The 19,145-nt window shown below is 34.7% G+C and overlaps 1 protein-coding gene across 6 annotated transcripts in view; it reads left to right on the plus strand.

Annotated features, from left to right (window-relative positions):
* METTL25 (methyltransferase like 25) overlaps window positions 1–19,145 on the plus strand; it is a 134,497-nt gene that overhangs the window by 65,665 nt on the left and 49,687 nt on the right. For all 6 annotated transcript variants that reach the window (XR_008666705.1, XR_008666702.1, XR_008666704.1 and 3 more), the window contains one exon: window positions 3,915–3,988. Coding sequence is in view for 1 of the 6 variants with exons in the window: in XM_055342137.1 (XP_055198112.1) it covers window positions 3,915–3,988 (74 nt within the window). In the remaining 5 variants the exon portion in view is untranslated. The remainder of the gene's footprint in view (window positions 1–3,914; window positions 3,989–19,145) is intronic.

A 19,145-nucleotide genomic window follows, 5' to 3' on the forward strand; every position in this document is an offset into this window, starting at 1 on the left:
TGACCTGCTGATGAACTTAAAATCTGATGGTTTTTAATAAATAACATCTCTTCTTTCACCTCTTCATATTCAAATTAATACATTTTCTATAAGTTTACTTTAAAAGTGAAGTGAACTTTCAGAAAGAGTAAATTGAATCTTTAAGCAAACTTCTACCTTGTATTCTTGTACTAATGTCTCATTTCTTTATAATATACAAAACAGTCTGTAAATATTTCTAAAAACTATTGCTGTTAGGTTCTTATGATGGGCTTAGTTCAAGCAAAGATAAACAAGGTATAACATTCAGTTTATTTATTTTTTTACCTATAGTCCAAAACACATATTTTGTTATTGTTGTTGTACTTAACTTTTTTCCTTATTTACTTGATTAGTCATTAGTTGAAATAGCCATATGGGCTTGAACATATAAACAAGTTAAATATACCCCCCAAATATCCATATAATTGTCTTATTCTCTACCTTATGATTCATGACACATATTAGGAATTTGTAAAAAAAAAATTTGAATTCTTTTCAAGCTTTTCAGAAGATTTTTCTCATTAGATTGAAATTTTAGAAATCTCTTTTTTGCTTTTTTTTCAAGGAACATTAGTATGTCAATTTGAATTTTTAAAAATAATAATAATTTGAAAATGATAATAACAAATATCGTTTACTGAGTTTTTACTCTGGGCCAGGCATAATGCTTAGAAGTTTTTTTTTAAATGTATTCATTGTACCTATCTAAAAGTTGATAAAAACTGATCTTTTAAAGATACTAGAGCATATTTACTCTCAAACTCCTAGTTTGCAGTTAACAGCTATATTGCATATCAACCTAATGGTTTCCTAGAGATATGGAAGAGGAAAGAGCCTTTATCATAATACTGTTCCTGTGCATTTTTGTGGTGTTTTTCAATTTCCCAAGTGCTTACTAATGTTTATAGTCAATCTTACAAGTCGGGTATTATCCCAAACTTACATGAGAATGTGATACACAGCAGAAGTTTAATAGTACATTCTAGCTCCCTTAATTGCAGAGTACTGATGTCCAGCTTAGTGCCCTCTCTGCTGGACCTATAAAATGCATGCCTGAGGTAATATTCTTGAAGGGTGTGCTCTTTTTGCTCCCTCCCATTTAAAATGCATTAAAATGTTAAGCTGATTTATCACTTGTATAAGAAAGAAAGTAACTCTGAGCCACATCCAGTTTATTCTTGGAATAGTCAGACACATAGTACCAGGGAGATGTTGATTCCCTTCCCACTTGCCCCCAGTCTGTATTTACTAGGATGGATAGTTCTAGTTATTCTAGGAATGCACATTTGAAGGCACTTCATAACTCTTTTCCATTTCTCTTAGGAAACAGCTGTAAAGTTCTCATTTACTCAAGATAACTTGGGAATGATGATTTATTCTATCCTGTTATTTCTGTATGCATTTCTGTATGATCTCTTGTTTAAATGCATTTCTTGGGGTTTCTTTGTCATCTTCAACAGTTTTTATTTATTTATTTTTAACAGTTTTTAATAATATATACATTTATTTCTAAATTATCCTGATACCATTTATATAATTTTTCTCAAAGGCAAAAACTCTTATTTTTAAGAATTTTTTGGTTTTTGTTTTTAGAAAGAGAGAAAAAAAAAGTGGAGGGAAGGAGAGAGGGAGAGAAAGAATCCTTAAGCAGATTCCCCACTGAGCATGGAGCCCAACACTGACAATGGGGTTCAATCTCAGGACCCTGAGATCATGACTTGAGCCAAAGTTAAGAGTCAGCCCCTTATCTGACTGAGCCACCCAGGCACCACATATTTTTAAGAGTTTTTTTTCCCTAAATGGAAGTACATAATAAAAACTAATGATACCTCATCCCTGCCCACGTATCCTAGAGGCAAAATAGCATCATGGCTTGGTACAGAGACATCAGAGCTAGGCTTCTTCAGTGCAAATACTGGCTCAACTATTTTTAGGATTTCATATAAAATTAAACTTCCCACTTTATAGCTAACCAAATAAAAAGTTAAAAACTTTGTTAGCCATTTATAAAACTAATACTAATATTTTACTTCATATAATAATATATTTCCCAGAATGCCTTGAAAGATTTCAGAATTTTTGTGAGAGAACGGAAAGGATTTGGGGAGAAGTGAGGGACAGATGATAGAAATTTTTGGTACTGCAAAAAAGAATTACTCAAGATGAGAAAATGCTAAATGAAAAATATATCCAGAGATGGGAAATTTGGAATGAAATGTTTTTGAGCAGTCTTCTAGAAAGAAAATTTAGAAATCAGAGTTTGTCTTAAGTCAAGGAGTTGTATTTAGAAAGAGATTTTATATAAAAGTGTTTCTTTTGAAGGTTATAAATTTACTGTGAGTACTCAAGTATGTACATATGTCTGTTTCTAGTGCATTATTTTAGGAGCCAGATTGGGGTCTTTGGTATTCCTAAGATCATTTCCAACTAGAATCACCCTTCTTGGTATTTCTTCCATCTAGAAAGGATATCACATATGTTCTTTCCAAGTGTTCTGTCAAGATCCTGCAAGTCAGATGTTGTCCAGTGACTTAAGACAATGCCATTAGGTGAAGACCCAAGAAATAATGGTTGGCCCTCAACTCCCAACATGTGTTTTTGTGTAGTTTCAGCATCAGGGGCCCCCATAGTGTAGGAACTTGAGGTCATATGAGGAGAGGAGCAGTAGTTAAGTTTTCTGTCTGAGCACACAGGCAAGATTTTGTTTTGTGCTAAACTCCATCTGAATCCAAATATATTTCAGTTAAAAACAGATGAAAAGAACAATTCTGTGCTCTGAAGGAGAATAGAATTTACAAAAGGATAGCTCAATATATCCAGTCTACTGAACTCTGTCTTTAAAACTTTACCAGTCATTGCGGTTTTGAGTTTTCACCTTATTAGACTTCTCAGAGCTACTCAGTGTTGTTGGCCTCCCTCCACTCTGGCTCATTTTTTTTTTCTTCTTCTTCTCCTCCTCCTCCTCCTCCTCCTCCTCCTCCTTCTTCTTCTTCTTCTTCTTCTTCTTCTTCTTCTTCTTCTTCTTCTTCTTTTTTTTTTTCACAATAACTTTGGAGCAGGGATGTTGCTGATAATATCTTGTATTTTGTGTTGGATTTATTTATACTCTCAATATTAAGAGGTCTTTGAGGATATGGGTAGAGTCTGGGTGATTTTTATAGTTTCTTAGTTTGAGTACCACTTCCATTTTTTTAGTGAAGTGTTTTCTTTTATGTATAGTACCTTTTTTTACCTTCTACTTCTTTGAAATTATCATTTTTTCACTGGAACCTCTCTCCAGCCATACCTTCTTTTCTTTGGAAAACCATCATAGACACCTGATCCTATGTCCTTTCCAAAGGACAAAAAACATGCCCTTTTCAAATCTACAGTAGCCAACGCCATGATCCTTCAGACTAAAGACATATTTTTAGAATGTCTTAGTTAGAATAGAACCTTCTCTTTCCAGGTTTGAATCTTAAGTGATATTATTTCTGTTCACTGTAATTAGGACAAATCCATGTTCTCTTTTTTGCATGTATTACACCTGACTGCTCTCTTATAGGCTCCAAAGCTGATTTGGCTGGTCATGAAAGTTTATTTCTACATTTTTAACTGAACAGCACTCTTTTTGGGACATTAGCTCATTTTTCTTTGATTTTGCATTTTTGTCCTCATTCATTACCATTTCTTTTATAGTTTCTTCTATTTTCATGCAGAATTACTTTCTCAGTGAGTATTGGCCTCAGGGTAACAATTGAACTTAGTATGGAAAAATTTTTAAAGTGTCCTCTATGTTTTGTAACAAAGTCAGGTTTCTAACATTCAGTGATGGGCCTGACTCTCTAGTATTGATTCAATTTGTGTTTTTTATTTTTATTTTTTGTGCTCATATATATATACATTTTTTTCAGCTGTCTACTCAATCACTCTTCTATCGAGCCGTCCTTCAAGATATTATTAAAGAATGTTATGGCATCACCAAATGGTATGAGAATTTTATTTTAATAAAATTAAAGTGAAGTGAAATGACTTTTAGCCCAGGTGAATTTATTCAGGATCACTGTTACTGGTAGAAAAAGCTTTGAAATTGAGCATAATATCAGTAGTAACAAAGAAGTATGCAGCAACTGTATCTTAGATTAATCATTATTAAACTGAGGGCTCTAATGATCCTTTTTGTCCTGAAGAGTTAGTGTAACTAACTCTGGTCTGTGTCGATTGTAATTCAGAATTTGGGAAGTACTGAAAGGTTACATATAAGTAATTCAGTAAATATAATACTATCATATGAGCAAGAGTTGTATTTGAAATGTTTCACAACCAATACAGTCTTAACACTTAACTAATGAGAACAGAAATCGATCATAAACAATTGTGACCATTGTGATGCTGGTAAAATAGTAGCCCTGCCTGTTTTCTTTGTTTTCGTTTTCTTCCAAATAATTAATTGTGCAGACAGGCAGGGATAGGAGAATTTGTTCATAATATTGGTTCAGTAACTGCTGTAATCAAGCATACATTTGCAGTTCTGGCAAGTTTCATGAATACCCTTTTGCTAATTATAATTTTAGGATTCTGATAACCATTTGGTTGTAATAGGATTATTCTTCAAGTTAAAATAGGACAATTTTAAAGTTCTCTAAAATGAATCCACACTTATTAACTGAGATAGAAACTATTTTTAGAGTAGTTGTTATTTCTCTGTAAGAGAGAAAATAACCTTTTTTTTTTTTTTTACTGATAGAAATTATGACATATAAATACCACATATACCATTGGTTTAAACTATCATTTCTGTTTAAATAACTCCCAAATCAATTGCAGACTCCATGCTCTTCTATATATGTTTACCAATCTTCAAAATTGTCTATAAGTGAATTTCTCATGCTTTTCTGAAAACTAGCTCCCTCTCTTGAGTTCACCACAAGATACTAACCTTGTTGAAAAAAGTCACATAATTTTGCAAATTTATGTTCATTCAAATATTGACTGCCTGCCCCTTTTGAGACTTCATCTCTTTATAAAGTTTTTAATTCTAATGACAGCTTAAAATCATCTCCATTCTTTTCTGAATCTTTCTTCTTGCTTAAATTAAACACTCTCCAGCCCTCCATGTTCCTGCCTTCTTTTACTACTCAGAAGGTAGATATATTATAAGACTTCTTTCATTCCACAGCCTGATTGACCTTTCAGCCACATTTGACCATGTAGATAATTATTTTCACTCCAAACTCTCTTCCTCCTTATATTCCATTAAGTTGAATTCTGAGTTCCTTTTTCCTACTATGCACAGTCATGTACTTACTGAAAGGTTCTTCTTCTTACTTATCTCCTGCATATTGGTAGACATTCTCTAACATTTTTATACTCAGCTCCTGTCTCTTAATATTTCCTCTTTCTCTTATGAATTGCTCTCACAACTAATATCTTGAATCAGGTGTCCATTCCCACTACTCTCACTTAAGTAACTTACAGATACATCAAATATAGTATATGCAAAAACTAAAATTAACTTCCCATCAATTGTAGTCCTCTTTCTTTCTTCTCTTGACTTCTTTTTTTATATGTAGAAATGCCAGGGCCATTATCAAGCTTTAGAAATCTTAGTCATATTTAATTTTATTCTTCTCCATTGTCAGGCCACATATTCTTATTAGTTGCCAAGACTTACACATTGTTATTTTTTTCAGTCCAGCAATTAATTTATTGTATGACAGGCAGCTTGTTAGGTTCTGGATGCATAGGATATACTGTCCACACAGAAATATTTTGTATTCTAGTCAGGATACCATGTGCAAAAGAAAAAGACAGTGATAGAAACCCAATTCTAGTAACAGCAGACTAGATAATTAGAACCAACTCTCCTTCTGAGAAAAGTGAAAAACATGAAAGGGGTGGGTGTAGGTGTGTGGACACGTGTGTGTATTTGTTTTTAGTTGGTTTAAGAACATCAGACACCTATCAAGAAAGTTAAGAATTACAGGGCAGGGAGTGATTTCACCAAGATGACAACATAGGCTGTTCCTGACTTTGCTCACAAGAACACCTAACAGCTGTTCAAAAACAATACACCACTAAAAGAATCCTAGAAAATGGGGATAAAGCTGAAGCACCTACCTGTACCTCAGAGGCCAAACAGACTACATCAGAAGGGCAAGAAAAACAGCTACATGTTAACCACATTGCTTCTCCTTCAGGCCAGTTCAGCAGCACGGGAAGTGGTCACCCCTGAGCCTCTGGTTCCTCCAGTGGGCAAAGAACCTAGGCGGTACAGCCAGCCCCCAACCAGCATTGGGGATTACTTTATGAAAGTCCATACTCTAATCTTGCCCCCCAGGTATTGCAGGGAAGTCCAGGGCTCAACCACTGAGGATCTGACTGATAAGGAGAAGGGGGAAGGGGCTTGCAGTAATCAGCACATCGATATTGGCAGACTAAGTTCATACCTGTAGTGCCCAAGTAATAATCCCAACTGGTGGATTTGCTCGTCTGCTGCATAGCCCATTCAACAGCCCTACTTATTTATAGTGGGACTTGAACAGAAAGCACTACCTATGTCATCCTTTATCTGCAGAACAAAACCAGTGACATCACCTGACCGTGTGCAGTTCAGTACATACTCTGACCTTATTTGGATCCCCAAACAATGAGCTATACAGGCCTTGGTTATCCTGCTTCCCTGCCAGAGCAAAGAAGTTAGTCCATAGCCCCATATACTACTGAATATAGGACCCAGTACTAAACATCTGGTAATCATGAGTAGAGAATTCAGGCAGTCATGGAACTAGTTCTATAGCTGCCCTCAAGTAAAGAACCAAGCCAACATTCCTATCCAACTATTCTCAAACAGAGGCACACTCCCCATTCCCATCTTTAGAACTTAAACAGTTGTCTCACCCCAAAATAGACTATAATGGCAGGCCTTGCTACCTGTGAATGTTACCAGTAGACAGATCCAGAAACCCAAATCGAGCTAACTGGTAAAGAACTGTCTCTATCAAAGAAAACCTGTGAAGTTTGGTAGAGGAGCCCAGTTACTTCAGTGCTCAGATACCAACATAAGAAATCAAGGATCATGAAAAATCAGATAAATGTACCACCAAAGGAAACTAATAAAGTTCTAATAACTGACCTTAAAGAAATAGAAATCTAAGGTTAACAAATAATTCAGAGTAATCCTCTTAAGGAAATTTAGTCTACTACAAGAAAACACAAACAAGTAAAACTTGGAAAACAGTATATGAGAAAAATGAGAATTTTGACAAGGAAAAAGCAGCCATCAAAAAAAAAAAAAAAAAAAACTCCTACAGTTGAAAAGTATAGTTGACCTTTGAACAACATTGGTTTGAACTGTACAAATTCACTAATACACAGATTTTTTTTATAAATACAGAACAGTACTGTAAATGTGTTTTCCTTATTATTTTCTTAATATTTTTTCTCCAGCTTACTTAATTGTAAGAATAGAGGATAAAATACACTTAAATATAAAATATACTTTAATCAACTGTTTATGAGTAAGGCTTCAGTCAACAGTAGGCTATTAGTAATTAAGTTTTGGGAGAATCAAAAGTTATACACGGATTTTCAACTCTGTGGGATGTTAATGCTCTTTAACCTCATGGAGTTCAAGGGTCTACTGTACAGTAATTGAACTGAATAATTCCGTAGAGAGTTTCAAAAGTAGACTCATCCATACAGTAGGAAGAATCTGTGACCTAGAGGATAAGACATTAGAAATTACCCAATCAGAGAAGGACAAAGTGAGAGGAATGAAGAAAGCCTATGGCAAAATGGAACACAATGAAAAGAAACAATGTTAATATTATAAGAATTCCAGAACAAAAAGTGTATTTAAGGCAACAATGGCTGAAAACTTCTTAAACCTGGTCAAAGAAAAGGACATGCTCTTCCGTGAAATCCAAAAGAGCTCATATAGGTTGAACACAGATAGCACTACAGCAAAACATATAATTAAGTTGTCAAAAGTCAAGGACAAAGAATTTTAAGAGCAACAAAAGTAGAGAGGAGTTACATAGAAGTTATAGCCTCCCATAAGATTTCTCAGCAGAAACTTCAGGCCTGAAGAGAATGGAATGACATATTGCAAATATTGAAAGACAGTAACTGTCAAACAAAAGTTCTATACCTGGCAGAGCTATTCATTAGAAACAAAGAAGGCATAAAGTCTTTTCTAAACAAAAGTCGAAGGAGTTCTTTGCTACTAGACCTGCCTCCTAAGAAATGCTAAATAAGAGTTCTTTGAATGGAAGTATAGAAACGCTAAATCATAAAAATTTAGCAGAACTCTCATTGATAATGATAAACATATAGTCATAGTTATACTCTGCAATATAGTAATAGAGGTGCATAATTCATTTAGAACTCCAGCTTAAAAGTTAAAAAAAGGTAAAAATAACCACAACTATATAAAAAAACTTTAATTGTAACAAAAATAATAAAATCTAAGGAGGAGGAGAAATAAAAATGATAATTTTTATGATTTCTATTGAAATTAATCAATTTTAAATAGGGGTTATAAGTTGAAGATGTGTGTCATGGTAATCATAAGGGAAAATACTGTAACAATTGCATGAAAGAACATAATTAAGTCAAAGCATGCAGATACCAAAAGAAAACAAAAGATAGCAGGAGAAAAAACAAGGAACAAAACAAACATAAAATGTCTGCAAAACAACAATAAAATGTTAATAAATGACAATAGTAATTACCTGTTAATAGTTACTTTAAATATAAATAAATTCTTTAATTGAAAAACATAGAGTGGTTGAATGTTTAAAAAAGACAAAATCCAACAAATTGCTGCTCATAAGAGATTCACTTTCACCTTAAAGATACATATACTAAGAGTGAAGGGGTGGAAAAAGATATTACAAGCAAGTGGTAATCCAAAAGAAGCAGAGGTAGCTATACTTAGAGCAGATAAAATAGTCTTTAAAATAAAATAAAATAAAATAGTAAAAGGAAACAGAGAAGGTCATTGATAAAGGGGCCAATCCACCAAAAAGATTTAACAGTTGTAAATATTTATGTGCCAGCATTGGAGCACCTAAATATATAAAGCCAAAACTAACAGAGCTATAAAGGAAAAATAAATAGTAATACAAGAATAACTAGCTGGATCTCAACACTAGCTAGATCAGATCGAGAATCAATAAGAAAACAGCAGATTTGAACATTCTAGACCAAATGGATTTAACAGACATGTACAGAACATTGTATTGAATAATAGTAGAATACACATACTTCTCAAGTGTACATGAAACACTTTCTAGGGTAGATCATATGCTAGGCCACAGAAGGAGACTTAGCAAATTCAAGAAGATTGAAATCCTACCAAGTGTCTACTCTGACCCCAGTTTCATGAAATTAGAAATCAACTTGAGACCTGGAAAATTCACAAACCTACGAAAATTAATATCAAAGAAGATATTAAAAAGTTTCTTGAAACAAATAAAAATCAAAATACAACATATACCAGAACCTATGGGATGCAGTGAAAATAGTTCTAAGAGGAAAGTTCTTAGCGGTAAATGCCTGCATTTAAGAAATAAGACAGGGCAGCCTGGGTGGTTTAGCGGTTTAGCGCTGCCTCCGGCCCAGTGTGGGATGGGCTGAGACACACTCTGCCTTTGTCGCTGCCTCTCTCTCTCTCTGTCTCTCATGAATAAATAAATCTTAAAAAAAAAAAAAGAGAGAAAGAAGACCCCACATACCCTAATTCTGATTTAAGGTACTATAAACTCAGAAGAACCAACTGAGCCCATGTTAGAAGAAAAGAAATAATAAAGATTATAGCAGAAATAAATGAAATAGAGAATGGAAAAAGAGTAAAAACAGACTATCCAAACTAAGAGTTGGTTCTTTGAAACTTAAACAAAATTGACAAACCATTTTTTTTTTTTTGAGGGAGAGATTGAGAGCATGGGGGTAGGGGGTGGGTGAGGGAGAGGGAGAGAGAGAATCTTAAGCAGGCTCCATGCCCAGTGCAGAGCCTGACTTGAAACTTGATATTACAACCCTGAAGTCATGACGTGAGCCAAAATGAAGAGTCACACACTTAACTGACTGAGCCACCCAAGCACCCCCAAAATTGACAAATTTAAGCTAGAATAACCAAGGGAAAAAGAGAAAGGACCCAAATCAATAAAATTATAAATGAAAAAGGAAGCATTACAACTGATACCACAAAAATTCAAGGTTCAAAAGAGGCGACTGTGAACAACTATATGTCAACCTAGAAAATGGAAAAATTCTTATAAACATACAATTTATGAAGACTGAATAATAATAATAAAAAAAAAAAAACAGAAAGTCTGGATAGACTAATTACTAGTAAGGAGACTATATCAGTAATCAAAACCTCTCAATGAAGAAAGCTCCGGGACCAACTATCTTTACTGGTGATGTTTAAGAAACATTTATTTTTAAAGATTTATTTATTTTAGAAAGAGAGCACATGAGCATAAGTTGAGGGGGCAGGGCAAAGGGAGAGGGAAAGAGAGAATCTTAAGTAGACTCCATACTGAGCGTGGAGCCATACCACAAGTTCATGACCTGAACCAAAACAAAGAGTTGGACACTTAACTGACTGAGTCCTCCAAGCACTCCTTTATGAAACATTTAAAGAGGAATTAGCATCAATTCTTCTCAAACTTTTCCAAAAAATCAAAAGGAGAGAACATTCTCAAACTTATTTTATGAGGCCAGCATTATCCTGATACCAAACCAGAAAAGAGACACTACTAGAAAAGAAAACTACCTGCCAATATTCCTGATGAGTATAGATATAAAAATTCTCAGTAAAATACTACCAAACCAAATTCAGTAGCACATTAAAGGAGCCATTCACCATAATCAAGTGGGATTTGCCCTAGGAATTTAAGTATAGCTCAGCATATGCAAATCAATCAATGTGATACATTCATAGAATGGAATAATGATCATTTAAATAGACACAGAAAAAGCATTGGACAAAATTCAACATCTATTTATGATAAAACTCTTAACAAGTTCAGCATTGAAGGCATTTATCTCAGCGTAATAAATGGCAATCCTACAACTAATATGATACTTAGTGGTAAATGGTAGAAAGCTTTTCTGGTAACATCAGGATTGAAAGAAGGATGCCCACTCTTCACCACTTCTTTTTAAATTAGTACTAGAGGTCCTAGCTAGAACAGTTAGGCAAGAAAAATAAAAGGGATCAAAATTGGAAAGGAAAAAGTAAAATTGCCTCTACTTGCAGATGACATGATTTTATATATAAAAAATCCTAAAGATTCAATGAAAGAAACTGAATTCAATAAAGAAACTGAATTCAAAAAAATATAAATATATTTATAATATAAAGTAAAAATATCAGTATTCTATTCTCTAACAATAAATTAAGAACTACACTGATCCTACGTACAAGAGTATCAAAAACAATAAAATAGGAATAAATTTAACCAAGAAGATGAAAGATCTCTACTCTGAAAACTATAAGACATTGATGAAAGAAATCAAGGAAGATGTAAATAAATGGAACGTTATCCTGTGTTCATGGATTAGAAGAATTAATAGCGTTAAAATGTAAATACTATGGAAAGCCATCTAGATTCAGTGTAATTCCTATCAAGATTCCAATGATATTGAAAAGAAAAATAGAAAAAACACTCCTAAAAATTATATGGAACCACAAAAGACCCTGAGTAGCCAAAAAATTCCTGAGAAAGAAGAACAAAGCAAGAGAGATCACGCTTCCTTATTTCAAACTGTAGTCATCAAAACAGGATGATACTGGCATAAAAATAGACCAGTAGACCAATGAAACAAACCTGAGAGCCCAGAGATAAATTGAAGCATAGAATCAACAAATATTTCACACAGGAGCCAAGAATACCCATTGGAGAAAAGAGTCTCTTCATTAAATGTTAATGGGATAATTGACTATTCACATGTAAAGGAATGAACCTGGACCCATGTCTTACACCACTCATGAAAATTAACTCAAAATGGCTTAAAGACTTAAGTGTGAAACCTGAAACCAAGAAACACTGAAACAAAACATAGGAATAAAGCTCCTTGACATTGGTGTTGGTAATGATTTCTTTGTTGTGACACTTAAAGTACAAGCAACAAAATAGAAAATAAGCAAATGAGACAACATCAAACTAAAAAGTTTCTGCAGGGAGGGAAAAATCTACAAAGTGAAAAATACCCTACAGGATGGGAAAATATATTTGCAAACCATTATCTGATAAAGAACTCCTACAACTGGATAACAACAAAATTTTTTTTTAATGGGCAAAGGACCTGAATAGACATTTCAAAGATAGACAAAGGCCAACAAGTACATGAAAAGATGCTCAACATCACTAGGTATTAGGGAAATGAAAATTAAAACCACAATCAGATTGGGCTGCCTGAGTGGTTCAGTCAGTTAAGCATCTGACTTTGTTTTGGCTCAGGTGATGATCTCAGGATTGTGAGATCAAGCCCTGCATCAGCTCCATGCTCAGTGCAGAGTCTGCTTGAATTTCTCTTTCTCCTTCTCCCTCTGTCCTTCCCTCTGCTCGTGCATACACACACTCATTCTCTCTCTCTCTCAAATAAATAAATAAAAAACTCTTTACAAAAAGAAAACCACAATGAGATCACCTCACACCTGTTAGAATGGCCATCATCAAAAAGATAAGAGCTAGCATGTTGGCATGGATATGGAGACAAGGGAACCCTTTTGCATTGTAGGTAGAATTATAAATTCAGCTACTGTTGGAAACAGTATTGAGAATCCTCAGAAAATAAAAAATGGAACTACCAGATGATTCAGCAGTTTCACCTTTGGTAATACATCTGAAGCAAATGAATATTCTAACTCAAAAAGATATCTGCACCCGCATCCATGTTCATAGCATCCTTATTTACCATGGCCAAGATATGGAAACAGCCTAAGTGTCCATCAGTGGATGAAGGCATAATGGAATATTATTCAGCCATTAAAAAATGAAGGAATCGTACTATTTGCAACAAAATGGGTGGAACTTGAAAGCATTAGGCTAAGTGAAATAAAACAGACAAAGAGAAATACTGTATGATCTCACTTATATGTGGAATCTCAAAACAAAAGCAAATATAAACAAAAATATCAAATTCATAGAAAAAGATCAAGCCTGTGGTTACGAGCAGCAGAGGGTGGGGGCATGAGGAATTGGAGGGAGGTGACTAAAAGGTACAAACTTGCAGTTATTAGATAAATACTAGGGGTGTAATCTACAACACAATGACCGTAGCTAACACTGCTATATGATATATAGAGAAAAATTAAGAGAAAATCCTGAGTTCTCATCCTAAGAGAATTTTTTTTCCTTTTTCTTTTTTAAGATGTTTCTATATGAGATGATGGGTGTTAGCTGAGCCAATGTGATAATCCTTTCATAATATATGGAAATCAAACCATCATGCCATATACCTTAAACTTGTATTCTAGTTATTTTCTAATAAAACTAGGGGGAAAAAAAGATAAATTCTGTGTTTATGTGGGTACTTGAATGTTACCATTTATCTTACAAAATTAGCTTATTCAGACTTGAAGTGAATCCTGTTCTAAGACACTTAGAAAAAACAGGCCACTGTATGTTGTTGAGGTCAAAATTAAATATTAAAGTACTTGTTAATGCAAAAAAAGAAAACAAAAACAAATAATTTCACAACAAAGTTTACACGACAAATACCTAGGAAAAGAGAATAAGGCAAACTAGCTCAAGACCTCAGGACCTAAGGAACAAATTAGTGGGAGTTGCCTGGGTTTTCTTTTTGCCTTAAAAACTTTGTATTGGAGCTGAATTAAACTGCAATCCAGAAATGCTATTTGGTACATTAAAAAAAATAAATAAATAAGATACCTTCTTTCTCTAGCCAAAGGACCAGGAAAGAGGGAGGCACAGGAAAACCTTTTGACAAACCTACCATATTGCAGCCAAAAACCAAATTCCCACCCCCCACCATGCCAGCAGAGGATAAGTGGAGAGCCTAGACTTCCATCCTTTCCAGCCTATAAGGAATTTCCTGAACAGCACTTGTGGAGTGGTGTCAAAGAAAGCCAAGTAGGAAACTTAGGATTTTCTTCCACCAAGTGGTAACAAGCACCCCACCACTACTGCCACAGTGTCAGAGACCATGTAGGAATTTGGACTTCCTGTCCACCCAACAGTAAAAAGGTTACACTCTCTCCCCAACAGTGTGGCATCAGAGAAGACCTGGTAGAAAGTCAGAATTTTCATCATTGCCCAGGAGTTACAAGTCCACCCCTTCCACAGCATCAGTAGAGACAATGTGAGAAGCTGGAAGTCCTAGCACTAACAAGGTGTCAACAGAGGCTGCTTTTCTTCATACAAAGCTTGTGTATGAATGTTTATGACAGCTTTACTTGTAGCCTCTCAACTTAAAACAACCCAGATGCCCTCCAACAGGTAGTTAAACAGTGCTAGTCCATTTCATGGAATACTACTCAGCAATAAAAAGGAATAAGCTATTGATACAATAACCTGGATAAAACTACAAAAATTATGCTGAGTGAAAAAAAAGTCTCAAGAGGTATATACTGTACAATTCTATTTACATGACTTTTTTAAAAGATTTTATTTATTTATTCATGAGAGACACAGAGCGAGAGGCAGAGACACAGGCAGAGGGAGAAGCAGGCTCCATGCAGGGAGTCCGATGAGGGACTCGATCCCGGATCTCTGGGATCACACCCTGGGCTGAAGGCGGCACTAAACTGAGCCACTCAGGCTGCCCTTACATGACATTCTTGAAGTAACAAAATTATAGAAATGGAGAAGAGGTTAGTTGTTTCTGGGGGAGAAAGTGAAATGGAAGAGAATTAGGTGTGCCTATATAGAACACCAACATGAGTGAACCTTTTAGTGATAGAAATATTCTCTAACTTCACTGCATCAATATCAGTACCCTGGTTGTGATACTGTATTATTATTTTCTAAGATGTTACATTATGAAACATTTTAGGAAACTAGATAAAGGGAATAACAGTCTCTGAATTCTTTCCTACAATTGCATGTGAATCTACAATTAGCATAAAATAAAAATTTTTGTTAAAAACTGTATTTAAAATGTATGTTGGACAAAAACATACATCATTTTGTCAAAGAACCAAAATATAAACAAATAATCCAAGTGAAAATCCTCCAACTGAAAAATAAAATAATTGAAATGAAGAAATCAGTAGGTAATATTAATAGCGTTGTAGACACAGCTGAAGAAAGAATTAGTAAACTGGAAGACAGGTCAGAAGAAAACCCACAATGAAGCATGAAGAAACAGAAAGATGGAGAATACAAAAGAAAGACTAAGAGCTATGAAAAATACAGTGAATAGGCTTCACATACTTATTAGTTGCAGTTTGAGAAAAAAGGAGAAAGCAATTAGAGCAGTAGCAATATTAAGAATTTTTGAATATTGAAGAAAAAAAAAAAGACATGAGTCCAAGAAACAAGAAGTACACAAACCCCATGAGAAGTGAAGAGAGAAATTACAGAGAAATGCAATTAAACAATGAGATACCACTAGGTACCTATTAGAATACCAAAATCCGGAACACTGACAACACTAAATGCTAGCAGGGATATGGAACAATACGAACTTGCATTCAGGGCAGCCCTGGTGGCACAGCGGCTTAGCACCGCCTGCAGCCTGGGGTGTGATCCTGGAGCCCCTGGATCAAGTCCCACGTCAGGCATCCTGTATGGAGCCTGCTTCTCCCTCTGCCTGTGTCTCCGCCTCTCTCTGTCTCTATGAATAAATAAAATATTAAAAAAAAAACTTGCATTCACTGCTACTGGGAATGCAAAATGAGACAGCCAATTTGGAAGAGTTTGGTAGTTTATTATAAAACTAAACCTACTCTTACTATATGATCCAGCAATCATGCTTGATGGTATTTACCCAAAGGTATTGAAAAGTTCTGTCTACACAAAACCTACACACTGATGTTTATAGCAGTTTTATTCATAATTTCCCAAATTTGGATGTAACCAAGATATCTTTCAGTAGGAAAATGGATAAATTAACTGTGGTACATTTATTCAGTGTAACATTATTCACAGTTTAAAAAAAAAAAGCTATGAAGTCATGAAAAGACATGGAAGAAACTTAAATATATACTGCTAAGTGAAAGAAGCCAATCTTAAAATCCTTTATAATTCCAATAATATGACATTCTGGAAAAGGCAAAACTATGGGAAGAATAAAAATATCAGGGCTTGGGGTGGGGTGAAGGATGAACAAGTGAAGCATAGAGGACTTTTAAGGCAGGAAACTACTCTGGGTGATTCCATGATGGTGGATATGTGTCATTACACATTTGTCAAAACCCATAGAATGTACAACACCAAGAGTACACTCTTAACTGTGGACTTTGGGTGATTATGATGTGTCAGTGTAGGTTCATCAGTTGCAACAAATCTACCAATCTGGTGTAAGATGATAATGGGGTAGGCTATGTATGTGTAGGAGAGGGGGCATACAGGAAATCTCTCTATCTTCTTTTCAGTTTTGCTGTGAGCCTAAAACTGCTCTAAAAAAAATAATAAAGTCCTCAAGTAATAGGAAGAGTAAATATGAGCTAATCTAAAAATAGTATAAAACTATGAAAGCAAAATTTTGTGTAATTTAAAATACAGAGAAAATTAAACAGTAAAATGTATAAAATGTTCTAATTCCTTTGAGTTGTTCTTGAAAAAGTTATCATTTTCTTTGGACTTTGTATAAGTTAGTGGTGTATGTTAAAAACTTTATGGTTTGTGGACACAAAAAGAATGGTAAGAGAATGTAGAACTAGCAAAATAATTCTAATAGGGAGAAAACAATATATTCACTGGGTCTAGAAGAAGAATAAGAAGGCACCTAAAAAGACGGAGACATATGCTTTCATCATTGATAGATCAGTGACTAGTGTTAAGAAATGTACAGGAGATTAGGCACTTATTCTTGGACAAAGTACATGGTGCATGTTTCCATAAAAATTCTGGCTGTCATCAACCTAGAAATGGTGTCATTCTGAATATACCCAGAACTCAAAACTAAATGGCCTCATACCCAATTGGACTGAAAAAAGCTGTTTGACTGAATAGTAATAACAGAGGCATTTAGTGCAGTCTCAAAATCTGTGAGATGCTCTGAAAAATATAGTTGAAGACTATACACTAGAGAGGAGGACTATGATAACATTGATTTGGGATCTCTGAACTTTCTTACATTTATTATTGCTATTTGATGTATACAGCCAGAAGATAGTATTTTATATTAAGCTGTCTTATGCTACAGTAATCTAGTCCATTCTTAAATGCCAGTTGACTGGATAAGCATATTGATGAATGTACTTAATAAGAAGAGGGAAAAAATAAACTTTTAAATGTTAGGACAAAAGTCCTCAAAAACAGCAAGAAAAGTAACTAGAGACTCAGTCTCTGCTAACTTGAGATGGTGAGAAATCAGGAGGAAAAAAACCTGGTGGAGCAATCTAGAAAGGTATTATGGGGGTACCTGACCAGGTACCAGAGTTAAGGGTTAACGAACATGATAATTTAGTATTGGGACAGCTAAGTTCTTGTACCACTGAGGCCATTCTTTCTTTCTTTTTTTTTTTTTTAAAGATTTTATTTATTTATTCATAGAGACACAGCTAGAGAGAGAGGCAGAGACACAGGCAGAGGGAGAAGCAGGCACCACACAGGGAGCCTGATGTGGGACTGGATCCCAGGTCCCCAGGATCACGCCCCAGGCTGCAGGCGGTGCTAAACCGCTGCGCCACGGGGGCTGCCCACTGAGGCCATTCTTAAAAACTGATACGCTTTTGGAACACAAGAGCCTTTTTTTGAATGTTATTAGTTGAGAAGGAACTCTTAAATAAATGGACAAATATGATATGTTCATGGATAAAAAGATTTAATATTGTAAAAAATACCAGCTCTTCACAAAGTGATTGCTGGATTGTTGCACTTCAGTACATTTAACGAATATCTCTAAAGTGTATTAGTGTTTGTATTATGGAATTTGTAAGTTGTTTCAAAATATACATGAGAAAGCTACATTATTAGCAAGTAAAGCCAAGACATTCCTGAAGAAGAAAAACAAAGTTGAGAAACTTGTCTCACCAAATAACAGCATTTTTTTTTTTAACTATAGTGATTTAGATGATTGTCATACTGGCTAGTGGAACTAATAGTGCAGAACAAACCTTTTGTCATATCGGTTTTGATCATGAGAGAGAAGAGGGAGTAGTCATTAAATAGTGCTAGAATAATACTTATACAGCTATACAATGTATTGGTTTCCATTGATTCTGTAACATATTACTACAAATTTAGTGGATTAAAACCACATAAATTTACTATCTAGCCCGCTGGAGGTCAGAAGCCCAAAATGGGTTCACTATGCGATAATCAGGTATCTTCAGTACTTCCATTTCTTGTGGGGACTCCAAGGGATAATCCATTTCCTTACCTCTGACAACTTTTAGAGGCACCCTATATATTCTGGCTCATAGCTCATAGTTCATTCCTGAGTCTTCAAATCTTGCAGCATAGGATCTTTAATAAATCTTTCTGTAATTTTGATATCCTTTCTATTTCCCTCTTCCACTTTAAAGGATCCTTGAAATTTTCTTGGTTCACTTGGATAATCCAGGATTCTTAATTTTAAAGTCAGCAGATTATAAAATTTAATTAATTTGCAATATTCATTTCTCTTTCCAAGTAATATAATATATGCAGGGATTCTGGGATTAGAATGTGGATATCTTCGGTGGACCATTATTCTGTTCACTACACACAAAAAAATTAAATGAATCTGAACCCCTACTTTACAACACAAAAGTCAATTCATAATGGATTAAAAGCTTAACTATGTAAGGCAATAGTACAGTACTTTCAGAAGATAGTGTTGAAGAATAGTTTTATGACCTCAAGATAGGGGAAGGATTTCTCAAACCAAATATAAACCTGAAAATCTTAAAAGATTGAAAATTCAATCACATTATTGTTTTTTTAAAGATTTTATTTATTTGAGAGAGAGAGCACAAAGTAAGGAAGGAGGAAAGGCAATGGGAGAGGGATAAGCGG

Source organism: Nyctereutes procyonoides, unplaced genomic scaffold (assembly GCF_905146905.1).
Source record: "Nyctereutes procyonoides isolate TBG_1078 unplaced genomic scaffold, NYPRO_anot_genome, whole genome shotgun sequence".
In the NCBI taxonomy this organism is placed as follows: domain Eukaryota; kingdom Metazoa; phylum Chordata; class Mammalia; order Carnivora; family Canidae; genus Nyctereutes; species Nyctereutes procyonoides.